At 38.2% G+C, this 12847-nt stretch overlaps 1 protein-coding gene across 2 annotated transcripts in view; it reads right to left on the bottom strand.

The window, feature by feature from the left end:
• The window catches only part of LOC139732820 (phosphatidylinositol phosphatase PTPRQ-like), a 94693-nt gene that overhangs the window by 68106 nt on the left and 13740 nt on the right, over positions 1-12847 (bottom strand). Inside the window, exon 2 of one of the 2 annotated variants that reach the window (XM_071643662.1) lies at positions 6242-6333. In XM_071643662.1, coding sequence (XP_071499763.1) covers positions 6242-6283 — 42 coding nt within the window. In that variant the 5' untranslated portion in view covers positions 6284-6333. Of the gene's footprint in view, positions 1-6241; positions 6448-12847 lie in introns of those variants that run through there. The other variant, XM_071643661.1, reaches the window with a different exon arrangement.

Genomic DNA, 12847 nt, shown 5'->3' with positions numbered 1-12847 from the left:
ACAGAATGATAGATAGACTGACAGACGTACAGACAAACACACATACAACAAAAGGAAGGCTGAGAGACAGACAACCATGGTAGACATCTACACACAGAGAGAGAAAGATATACACACGCACACACATCACACACAGACAGTCAAAAAGACAGACATGCAGACATAGACAGAAGACACACACACACACAGACAGAAAGACAAACACTTACACCTACAGGAGGCACCTCCTTGCTTTTACACTCAGACGTGATGAATTACAGCTAGCAGACACTGGTTTTATTTTTTTTTTCTAATGCGTTGACTCATGTTGGTCGTTTCATGGTCGTGCTTAACTACCATGTTATATCTTACGCCCAGAACAGGTCTGCAATATTCATATACCTTCAAGGTCACTCCGGCGAATTATATGAATGAATTGTACGCATGCCTTTGCGAACAGAAACACGGACCGATAACACCAAAACACTACTGCTGTGTCATGTGCAAAAAAGAAAAAAAAAGGGGGAAAAACGCCTGGAGATATCGAGCCCGTATTATATGATTATAATCATGCATATTCTTCTTAAGCATTTTTTGGCCCCATCCCATGTAATGTACATCATCATTCAATATGTTCAAACACACTGCCTTGCTCATGTTAGTAACTCTGCACTCAACTGCTACATGAACGATTATGCCGAAATCATTTGCCTGGTCATGTGTCGAGCACCAAAACTATTAACGGTCGCTGATTGTAAACTAACAAACACAATACTTACCAATTACAATAAAAGTGTACATCCTCAACTCGGATTAAAAAAAAAAGGACTGTATACGCTTGAGAAGTACGTTCAGGTTGGAAAAAAAAAATTAAGTTACTATACCGATATAGCAATTATCATAATATGCCTGTTATCCTTTTATCGGCTTTATCTTGATTCTTTCATTATCTTTTTTAAATTAAGGACTATATATATATATATATATATATATATATATATATATACACACACACACACACACACACATATATATATATATATATATATATATATATATATATATATACACACATATATATATATATATATATATATATATATATATATAGATTATATAGTATACATATATTCTATGGTTGTTTTTTTTTGTGCGATGTGCGCTACGCACAATAAATATATGGTAATTTTAATGTTTATATATTAAATAATAAGTGAAAAAGAAACGTTATCTTTAAGCATCCAACCGCTGTAAAATCAATCACACACTCGTAGGTGTTAGCCGGTTTCGCCATTGACTTATTGACATAACATCGCTCATTTCAAGAGACAGGTGTCATGTATACCACGGTATCTGTTTCAGGTGATGTCTCTTTGTCCAGCAGTTCTTTCGAGAGCCAATGGTTAATCATAAACGAGGAGAGATCGTGAGTTTGCGAGAGCCACGCCTTTCTTTCTTGGGTGGAACGTGAAAGTGTATAGCGTCTTCCCCATAATGATTTATCGTTTTCTTTCGTGTGTATACGTGTTTTCAAATGAATGATGGTTATGTTTCATTGCCCTTTTTCTTTGCCTGTTTTATATATACAGTGTACATTCAGGTGAATGTTTGCAGTTTATGCAATTATTTACGTACTGAATAAGATGAAATAAAGATTACAGGGAAAAAAGAAAGGCGCAAGGGAAGAAAATGAGAGGGTGAACATAAGGGGACAGGACAGAAGCAGAGGTACGGGGTTAGGAGGGGCAGCTACGGAGAGTTGCTTTGTCCACAGGTAACATGATTCCATTCGATTTTACTGTACAATTGTGTTTTCATTTAAGCTGCCATCAACTAAACATGATGACACGCAATGTGTTTTTAATATGCACTTTTAATTTGGACATCTACCGCGTAGAAAAAAAGGAGAAATAGTACACAAAAACAAATGTATTTTGCTGTGTCAAAATTATGCAAAAATTATACTTTTTTAACAATAATGTCAGTTAGATTTACTGTCCCTGTATTATTTAGTTTGAACTGAATAAATACCATTGGAAAAAAATGTGTATTATCTCCGGCATTATCTGCCACTCTAGTCCATTGATTTCATCTCATCAAGCTTCCCGCGTAAAGTGTACTCAGAGAAGCAACACTTGTGATTTCCCAAGCGTGTAATGTCTAGGTGGCAACGACCGCACATTACTGTGAGTGCGTGTAGTCTACACTCACTCTATCAGCGTCTGACGAGCATCGGTCAATTCCGCTGTCTTTCTGAGGATGTCGTTCCTCTTTCTGGGGTATCTGCGGTTGGGCAGAAATTCCCGAAATGTAAGCGATCTCCACACCGGAAGTAATAGAAACCCTCACAACATGCATAGCGTACAACATTTTTTCTGCTTATTACTTTATTTTCTTCTTTCTCCTTCCTTCTTTCTTTTTTGGTAAACCAATAAGCCAGTTCGGGGTTCCACTTTGAGCATGAGGAGAACAAGGTCATTTGTACCAATGGGGGCACGTTGGTATAATCATGTAATCTTTAAACATGATGCTTGCCAGCACATCCACCCGAAAAAAAAAATGTACTTGGCAGCATCAAAGATTGTTCATACATTCAATGCAGAATAATGTAATGGCTGTTTTCCCAAGGCGTAGTGTAAATTGATGGGCCATTCTCGTCACCTGGTCTACACAACTTCATTCTTCGTTTGAACACGACTGATGGATTCCATAAATGGTTACGTCAAGCTTATGCATCTTGTCACTTTGAAAACAAGTGAAGTGCCTAACCAACTGAGAAAAATGAAAGGTCATTAATTTTGTACTCGAGTGCACATGAGCTAACCCCGAACCGGCTTATTCCCGGCCTCCTCCCCCCCCCCCCCCCCACACACACACACACTAAACATTGTCCGTTACTCATATTTCGCACTACTCAAAGCAATAACGCATTTCCATACATGCATCACAGGAGATTAAATCTTGCTTTGGGATAACTCTACATTTTTTCACACAACAACAAACATTTTGAATTACCAAATCGTGATGTTATCGCACATTCCGTATCAAGCAATGTAACATTTGTTAACATTTTCGAATAGGAAGAAAATCGTAGGAAAAAATATAATTGATTTAAGGTATAAACGATGCATTAGTTTTCATGCTAATCGATCCCATGACAGCCACAAAGACGAAAATTATGAACAACATAATTGGAATTTTGAGATCGTATTATATTCTTGAGCGGATAAAGTGAGGCTTTGAATAAAGGACACCAGAGCAGGGTGTCAATAGTGATCAACCTGAGTGTGTGTATGTATGTATACGTATTGTTTCTTCTATATATATATACATATATCCTATAATACATACAATAGTACATAGACATACATTTTGTGCTATACATTGCACTCCTTTACTTTTGTCTTATTTCAAGATACCCACCAATTGTGTCCCATAATATGTTTGTAAGTCGCAGTACAAAATACACAGAAGTTATCACATGGTCATTAACCTTCCACAGCGGTTAGTGGTCAAGAGCTGAACAAATTAGCTTGTGAATGACCTAAGTTTAGACATTGAGCACGTGGCCTTCTAAAAATCTGAGCAAATGCGATCTGTTATGTTTGCGTTAACACTCAACAAGCCACCCCACAGGCAGACCAAATGCGAGGGCATATGAACATGATAATTAAATGAAAAACGCGGAAGTTCTTTTGGGTAATTTCCTGGCACACGGTTATCAGTTTTTCATGCTTGCTTTGAATTGTGTCCTTGACATGTTATAAGCAAGGTGAGGACATTACCACTGTGATAAAAACGAGTTCCGCCGAAATAATCATTCAAACCATAAATATATCGTACGTGGTAGTATGTGGAGTAATTTGAGCGACTGAAGTACAAATAAAACGTGAAGTGCGGCTGAATGCATCACATCATCATCGTAAAAGGTGGCGTGATAAAAAAAAATGTTCTATGGTGTATAGAATGATTGATATAATGTACCTCCCCTTCGCCAATTCTAAAGTCATAAACATGACATCAGCTCAAACACATGGGACTACAGTAAGTGTTAAATTTGACGATGTCGTCACCGGTGAGAGCAAAACATCTCACCTTGTGCGAACTACTCTTCATATTGCTGGTGTCTGAAGCTGTATATAGGGCCTATTAATTACTGCAGCCGAACTTCCGTGCGATTAGTCGTCCGACAAGCAAGACATTAAGATGTTGTTATTATAATCTTCTTGTCAGTGTGTACACCAATGGTCCATCATACCAAAACTCCGACATTGTCTGATAAATTGGGCTCACAAAAGAACTTAGCAATCAATCAATCAATCAATCAATCGCTGTATTCTGATAAACTTCCCTCTTCTCGGGAGCAGTACGGAAAGAAAAGAGATATGCTAAATAATATTTGTAAACCTCTCCAAAGATATAAATGCACTTCGGAATTGAATCAAAATTGATTCCAAAGTATAGTCTTGAGGGACTACATGGAGATGCTCACATCCCGAATTGTTTAAAAAAATGAAAGCTTCAGGCTTAGTTTCTTCCATAGACTGACTTGCTATGCTCAACACAAAATTTCTCTCCCGTTTTTAAATTTCTTATTTCTCAAAATCCGAACGGTTGTGAAATGAATGTCAATTCATGAATCACAAGAGAAATATGCTCCTCCATTAGTACTTGGTGCCTTCCTCATTTACAGCAATATACGTCCTATACTTGCAGAGTAATAGTCGGATAATAGGCTTTAAGTGTCTTTGCACCGAAAGACATTAATTATATCTGACATCCAGGTTCAACTTGTAAACACAGTACTACAAAATAACATTTCAGCTGTCTCACTGCTACTCAAAATGATATTTTCCACTTAGGAGAAGTACGAGAAATTTGCGGAAGGGGGTCTTATTTTTTAAGTGTAATCAGATCGGTGTGACAATTTTAGCGTTACATAGCAAGTTATCAAAAGTTACGAGCGCAGGAAAGATCGGGAGTATGTGAATGGCAACGATGTCACATAACGTGAATGAGACCATCCATGTAAGGTGACTGACCGACGTTAAAATGACCATGAAATCATGAATATCAGACAAATCTCCATTCATTTTGCTGTTGTTCTTGCTGCTGTTGTTAATGTGTTGTGGTGTTTGTTCTTTTTTTTTTGCCTCAATTTGTATTCTATTATATATTATATCACTACTGTTACGTATCCCTTAGTGCAGTTCGTTTTCAAATAACACACACACACACACACACACACACACACAAACCTTCGAAATATCAGAACTGTATAGCAGATTTGAGCTCGGTGCTACCAGCCATTCGGTTTTTCAAGTTATTGTTCTTTTTTAATTATCATTCTTATTATCTTTTTCTCTTTTTTTGAAGAAGAAATTATATGTATGCATGTAGGCCCTATAATTATGTCTGCATGGGTACTCAGGATTACAGTACTGGACAGGCCATTTTGAATAACAGTGCTGGCACGTATATACAGTTGCCTGTAGTAGGTGACGACAATCTAAACTTGGTATAAAACATTGAGTTTCAGGTCATCATCCACTTATGATCTGGCATTTGTAATTTATAGTCAACGCAACGCTATTATTTAGAAACAGACTGGGTATCTCTTTCACAAATGGTATCATATATCATCAGCTTTCTTATAGATATCCGTCCTACTTTTGGTTTCATCACAAAGAGGAAAGAGTTAATGATCGTCTGCCCTTCAATTAGATCGGAATACGTGAAAGCGGATATTTTTTCATAATAGCAAGCATACTGTGACACTATAAGCTTATTATATTACACCGTGATTGTGATAAATTGTTTGGCTGCAATATGTTGCACATCGTTTCATGACGAACGTAATTGATGATTACTAAGGTCACGCAGCTTCTTTTCCTAAACACGAAGAAATTCATCATTGAAAAAAATAAAGAACTGTTTGTGTGCAAAAGCTGTCGAAATTCACGATACAATGAAATGCACATAAAATATGACGGAAGGCACACATAGACATACACATCAACTTATACACACGCGCTGGGAAAGAAAATGCAAGTAATATAGACAAATGGTGATATAAAGTGAATTTAGCACCTTTTGGAATCAAACATGCCAAGCATGTTCAAGGCGTTGAACGTGCTATGGTGGCGGTAAAACGCAAAGGCGAAGCATCAAACTTTTTGTTTTTCCCAGAGCAGGTGAGAACTCAGGGCATCAAACGATGAGGAATAGCATTAAAACCATAGGGATATACACATACACTCACCGAGAGAATCTCCATCCCAGCAGCAGCTTTACCGTCTGCCATGGCAATGACTCCCACAAATTAATAAAATTCCACTTCGGTTATTAGTGTCCCTGCAAACAGATTGGAAATAGAGTGAGAGACAGTGAGGGAGAGAGTGGGATAGACAGATAAAGAGGGGGAGAGAAAGAAGGAGAGAGCAGTTATATAGAGAGCAGTGTCTTCTTCCCACGTCGTTCACAATCATAATCAGCGAAGCACGACCACTTCATCTGTCGAGCGCGGTGAGCCAGATAGTCTGTGTGAACAGTCGTTTAAGTTCATTGCTCCCGAAACGGATCTGCATGTGCTCTGGGAGTGTGTATTATACCACGCGCATAATCTAAATTGCAGAATGACAATGACAATGCGCCGACAGATCGGCGTAATACGATAATCAAGAAGAATTTTCATTGTTTGAAATTTGCATTGTTTTCAACAGTAAATAGCAATTCCAGGCATGTTAGCTTTACCATCGTCATTTCCCTAGCTGTATACACACATCGTTGACGGTATTTTTCATCGCAGTGTACGAAAGAGAATGCAGACAATCCAAAAAAGTGCGCTGGAGTTTGAGATTAACCTCGTATGCAACGTGGTAGGCGTGAATTTAGTGAGAGCTTTGTGTATTACAAAATACTGTACTTGCTGAAAGTTACCGGTCAAGTGGTGGTGAAATTGGCAACACAGTATCAAGTAGTGATGGAATGATGGACTTATGTTAACAAACAACAACATTAACTCGCACGAGATGCCGCAAACCGGCCACACCATCGGTCATGGTGTCGAGGCATGGCCAATTTTCTTCCAGTTATGATAGAACCGAGTTTTCCTCTTTACAAATAAAACATTGAACGTGAGTCAACCATCCATGTATGTTAACATCTTTCTTAAAATCTGCACAAGTTAGCCGAACTCGGTGGCAAATTTCGCAGACTTCTCATGATCTACCTACCGTCACAGTTTCGGGAATTAAGACATGGCTGAAGAATGTAAAGAACAATACCAACAACAAAGACAAAGGCAAAAACAAAGAGAACAACAAACATCAGAACAACAAGCATCAGAACAACAAACATCACAGCAGCAGCAGCAACACTAGTCATTCACTAAAATTGACACTTACTGGGACGAAAATCTGGTGACGTATAAGCAGTATAACAGCTGTGGTTCCTTGGCCTGTATTAATCCGTGAAATAGGGGGATGATAATGAGAGAAACGAACTCGGACGATACAAAAAGATGAGCGCCTCTTTACGATGATATCTGTGTCAGCGCTATATCCTCAACTGACGGAATTACCTCTGCATGTCTGTTTTCCCTCTCTTTGTTTTTTCTTCTAGAGTTTAACTGGGTAATGGCTACATAATAAGACAGCTCTTGCGCGGTGAGCTGAATTGTATTTTGGCGCAGCCCACGTGATAGGCTTCCTCCGTTAAGAGTTCAGTCTCTGACGGTTTAACCCTCTCACGCGCAAATTAAAAAAGGTATGATTTCCGTATACAATGGTATAACCGTGATCCTTATGGTACGTCCGTTGTAGAACCGGCTAGAGAACTGTCTCGATAGGCTTGGTGACATTGATGGTGTTGGTCTGATCAGAATAGGACAATGCCTAGTGCGTCTCACCCTCGCGTTCGCTAAGTAGGCCTACAATGTGTGTGGAACTGAGTGGAAGTGTGATTTTGTTTTAAGTCGATTTACAGACTGCAGACGACCATCCATGGCTACTGAATCGATTTGGCGGGAAATGATGAAACTTCCTTCCGCTCTGTGTTTCCACAGTTCCTGTTAGTCTGATCTTTCTACCCCTGAAAATGACGTGATGTATCCTTTGTCGATACTGCAGATAAAACAGTGTGGTGCTATCCCAACCAGGATAAACATTGGCAAAGAAAAAAAAAACCACACAAACAAACTACATAATCACAGCTGCACAAAATCTGTTTGATATTTCTGGAAAATTTAATGCTATCTTAGATTAAACTGTAGCTTATGGTAACCTCTTTCTATTTGATCCTCTCTTTCTAGTTGTTCTATCTAATCGTTTTAACAAGAAAAAGAAATAAAGTTTCTTTCTTTCATCGGGAGCGTGAAGAGGTCACGTGAGCAAGAGTGTAATGAGAATACTGTATCCCATTATCCCCTACACTCAACAGAAATAATAATGTTTGGACAATGTGGCTATGCAAAAATAAAAACATTTATATAGTCATAAATTTAGAACTCAAATATCATTATTTTCCATCACGTTATCATATTATTGCTGTTAACATTTACTTTGAAACGAATGCAGAAAAATGTGTGCAAGCAAGCAAACGATTAATTCTAAACCTTGGAAGTATTTTGTTCTAACTTATCAGAGTCTGATCGTAATGATAATCACATTTTTGCAAGCTTAGATATGAAACTCCTACTCAACGGATACTCTCCGCCCTTTTTCTATGTTTCCGTGACAAATGCTCCGCCGACATTTGCTCCATCGACATTTGCTCTGCCGACAATTGCTCGGCACTATAGTCGGCAGGTATTTGCTTCGTCGCTAATAGCTCCAAAGATGTGCAAAATTTGCTCCGCGACATCTACACCGTCAATATATATATATATATTTTTTTTTTTTTGGTGATGAAACATTGCTCTTGAGGTCATTTACTTCTGCCTACGAATGATTGCATCATGAAATCAAAGACATAGGTAAGGGGAGAAGGCGAACATACGATTTTTTTCTACCAATAACTTCAATATGAGATAGCGTTCATCACCACTATACTATCATTAATATCATTCTTATCATTTTTTGCTTCTCAGTTTAGGCATGAGGGATTCCACTGGTCCAGCCACATTATTATGGAAACAAAAACTCATTAATGTCGGCGGTGCAACTGTCGGCGAAGCAAAAAAAAAAAAAAAATGTCGTATCAGAGCATCTGCCGCAATTCTTGGAGCAATATGTCGGCAGGACTTATTGCGTCACTCCTATACGAAAGGTTCTCTACTCCCTACGATATATATAATCTGATATTTTATCGGGACCGCCCTGTTCGATGCATTAATGGGTTTAGTTGGTACACAAACACACACACACACACATACACACACACACACACACACAAACAAACAAACAAAAAACAAAACACACAATAATACACACTTCTTTTTTTTTTTTTGGTTAAAGGCTGCTCTTTCAGAATCTGCTCTCAAAGTGAAAACATAGTTCTGGAAAGGGTTTGGGGGAATGTAGAGCCCACAAAATGTCAAAATCGACCACTAATGTCAAAATTACCACTAGTGTCATAACAAGTCAACCACAAATGTCAAAATTTCAATTTTAACTGCAAATGTCATAACGCGTCAACCACGAATGTCAAAACTCATTGCAGAGAGAGAGAGAGAGAGAGAGGGGGGGGGGGGGGAGTTGAAGCCTCCCTAAAGTCCCCAAACTCTGGATTTTTTCTTCTTCTGTCGAACCGAAAAAGATAGAGCTATGTTAGTGCTTTGAAGACATTAATGACTTAAATTTTGTGTTTGATTATGGCGGATCCAGGGGTGCCTTGATGGGAGGGGGGAGGGGAGGAGGGGGATTTTCCACATTTTCAGCAGAAAAAAAAGACAATGGCATGTTTGTCACAAAATTTCATGCGTCGAGTGTTTACATTCCTTAAACTAGGCGTGAATGTATGGACTTTTATGGTTAAAGACTCGTAGAGAGCAAATATTACGGAATTTGAGCATTTTTACTTTGACCAATCTATTTTCATGACAATAATTTTAGTGGCTATCTTAAAAATATGGGAAAAATTCTGTTATTTTAGTATATTGATCTTATTTTACCATCATAGCCAAAATCTTTCCCTACGCGTCATTGTGTAGTAATGCTAATGGTAGCATGCAAATACCGTGGGGTTTTTTTAAGCATTGGGTAATCTCCAAGGTATGGAGGAACTGAGGAATAATATTTCAACAATACATAGTAGAATTTCAACATTTTACCTGACATTGATCCTTTAACCTGTCTAATGAATCTCACCTGGCATAGAAACGAGTTGCTGCACGCTGACCAGTTTTCTGGTCACACTCTGATTTCCCACTTTTTCCTTCCTTTTGGATCTGTCTGAAAGCGGTGCGTCATTTACACTTGAGCCAGGTCGTTTCGCGCAACGCCAAGCTGCGCAGGAAGGTATGCATGACGAATCTACAGTTTATCGCAGTAAGATATCAAAATACCTTTTGTGTATACCTTCCACTTCAATAGGGTAGACAACGGCAATGACAATTATTTTCCCCCACTGCACCGTGACCGATATTGGGGACGTCCCAACGGCAAGCAATATTATCGCGTAGCTGCGCGTTATGAACAATGGGCACTGCGTATGAGATTATGCTCGCGCCCGCGTGATTGACTTTGGTAACGACATGGCGCCTGTAGATCATGGGACCAGCTTTTGACCAATCACAGGCTTCAAATCTCATAAGCCGAAAACAGAATTGGCCAGACTCTCTACGGCACTGACTGCGACCAGCCAGTACGCGAAGCGCTCCCATATAAGTACAACACTGTACAATCCCAAAGGACAACTCGGCCCCGCCATCAAAGTGAGGCCGAGTTGTCCCCGAGTCCGAGTTAGCCTGCCCCCGATCGAGTAAGTTCTGAGATGCGAACATTTTTGATTAATATTTCGCATTTTCGTCGTTACCTAACGAATACCTTGTTATCAAACCGTTATTCCACACATTTCTTATGCATACGTGTACATTTTGGAGCAAAATTTGACAATTTTGTAGGCGTACCAGAACTATGTTTTGGCTTTAAAACTGACGATGACAATGACAATGACACTGACTATTTTTTTAATTTTCCAATGTCACCCAAAGTATGGAAATTGAAGAAAATTTGAACAAACATCACACTGAACACATAGAATGAGTTATTACATTATGAATTATATATAAATACAGAAAATTGCAAGTTATTTACAAAATATAGAGAATGATGCAGGATCCACGAGAGAGAGAGAGAGAGAGTGAGAGAGAGGGAGAGAGAGGGGAGAGAGAGAGAAGCAGGACAAACAAAACAGAGTTAAAATAGCAGGGCAACAATAACACAGACAAAAGCAATTTCAATAATATAAAGCAAAATATTGTAAATACAGATTAACATCAAACAAATCAAACAAATAATAATATAGGCAATAATTATTTCTTGTGGAGTTTCATTATTTCATCACAAAATTAACTGAAAATCAATTGAAACTCCACGCAAACACATGCGCGCGCGCGCACACACACACACACACACACACACCAACAGCGAGAGAAAGAATGATGTTTTGTCTATGCAGTGATTACATCGACAAGATAATGGAGACACGTGGATTTCATGTCTCCTTACCCTATAACTGCGTGATATCGACTCGATAAAACCGCTGTTTAATTCGACTAATGCCCATCAACAGCATGATAATTACAGAGGAACACAACGTGGAGTACTGCGTCCTTGTCCTTGCTTTATCTGGGACAATCGATGCCGCATTTGTTGAGGATTCTCGGGAGATGATGCAGGAGGGTACTATGATAAAAACAAGGATAAACGTTTCAACCCATTAAGCCACAGACATCGCATTTCCACGATTTGGTGTTGTGTATCTTTTGTGACATCTCTTCCATTCATTTCACTGATAGCCTTTCATAAGGTAGAGTATGAAAACAAAAATCCTTAATTTTAGCTATTGAGTTATTATTTTTCTCAGTAGCAAAGTTTTTTGAAAAGCTCCTCAATAGCTAAATTCATAACTGATTTACAAATTTGCAATGCATACCTACACATAAGGTTGAAGTACATGTACTTTTTCTCTTTTAAATTCTCTCGATTTTTTTTCTGGGGGGAATTTTATTCTAATTTTGCGCAGATTTAATGAATCTTACAAGTTTCATATCATCTTCATCCCATGCAAGATATGCAGCGAAATTTAACGGAGCAGATTTAAAGATGACAAGATAATTATTTCTGCAGTTATAGGACCTGTGGATGTTTCACAAAGAATTTAAGTCCATCTTATAAGGTTAAGATCAAGTTAGAATTATGGTATGCTGTGCGTGTCTTCAATGGTGTTCTAATTTCCTGATGAAAATCAAATTTTTGAGACTTTTTTCACGCAGCCATTAATACACAAAACAAAATCTTACGTGACAAAGAAATTTTTATGTAAACTTTGATAACAACTTGAAGTGGATCCTGAGATGCTGATAAAAATGAGCAGGGAAATCAATAGCATACTTTAGTTTTAAGTCGATCTTAACATTTAAGATCGAAGATAGACTTAAGTTCTTTGAGAGACATCCTCAGATAGGTAAAGTGAAATTCTACTAACTTGCCTCCGTTTTTCCTCTCTTTTTTTTCCACAATCTCTACCGAGCTTCTATGCCCTTAAATTGAATTTGAAATGACTATATTACATTGGATGAGCATGCACTATAGTCAGTGTTGGAATAGTTGGCAGAACAAACAAAACATCGATTCATTAACGTTATGATTAAGATCATTTCCTTGAAAATTCGCTAACAAGAGTGTATAAATTGATAGAAAGTGGA

This window comes from Diadema antillarum, unplaced genomic scaffold, assembly GCF_040938485.1.
Source record: "Diadema antillarum isolate AM-2024a unplaced genomic scaffold, OU_Dant_1.0 seq00000451_RagTag, whole genome shotgun sequence".
In the NCBI taxonomy this organism is placed as follows: Eukaryota; Metazoa; Echinodermata; class Echinoidea; order Diadematoida; family Diadematidae; genus Diadema; species Diadema antillarum.
Note: the sequence above shows the minus strand (reverse complement) of the source record. Positions and strands in the feature narration are given on the sequence as shown.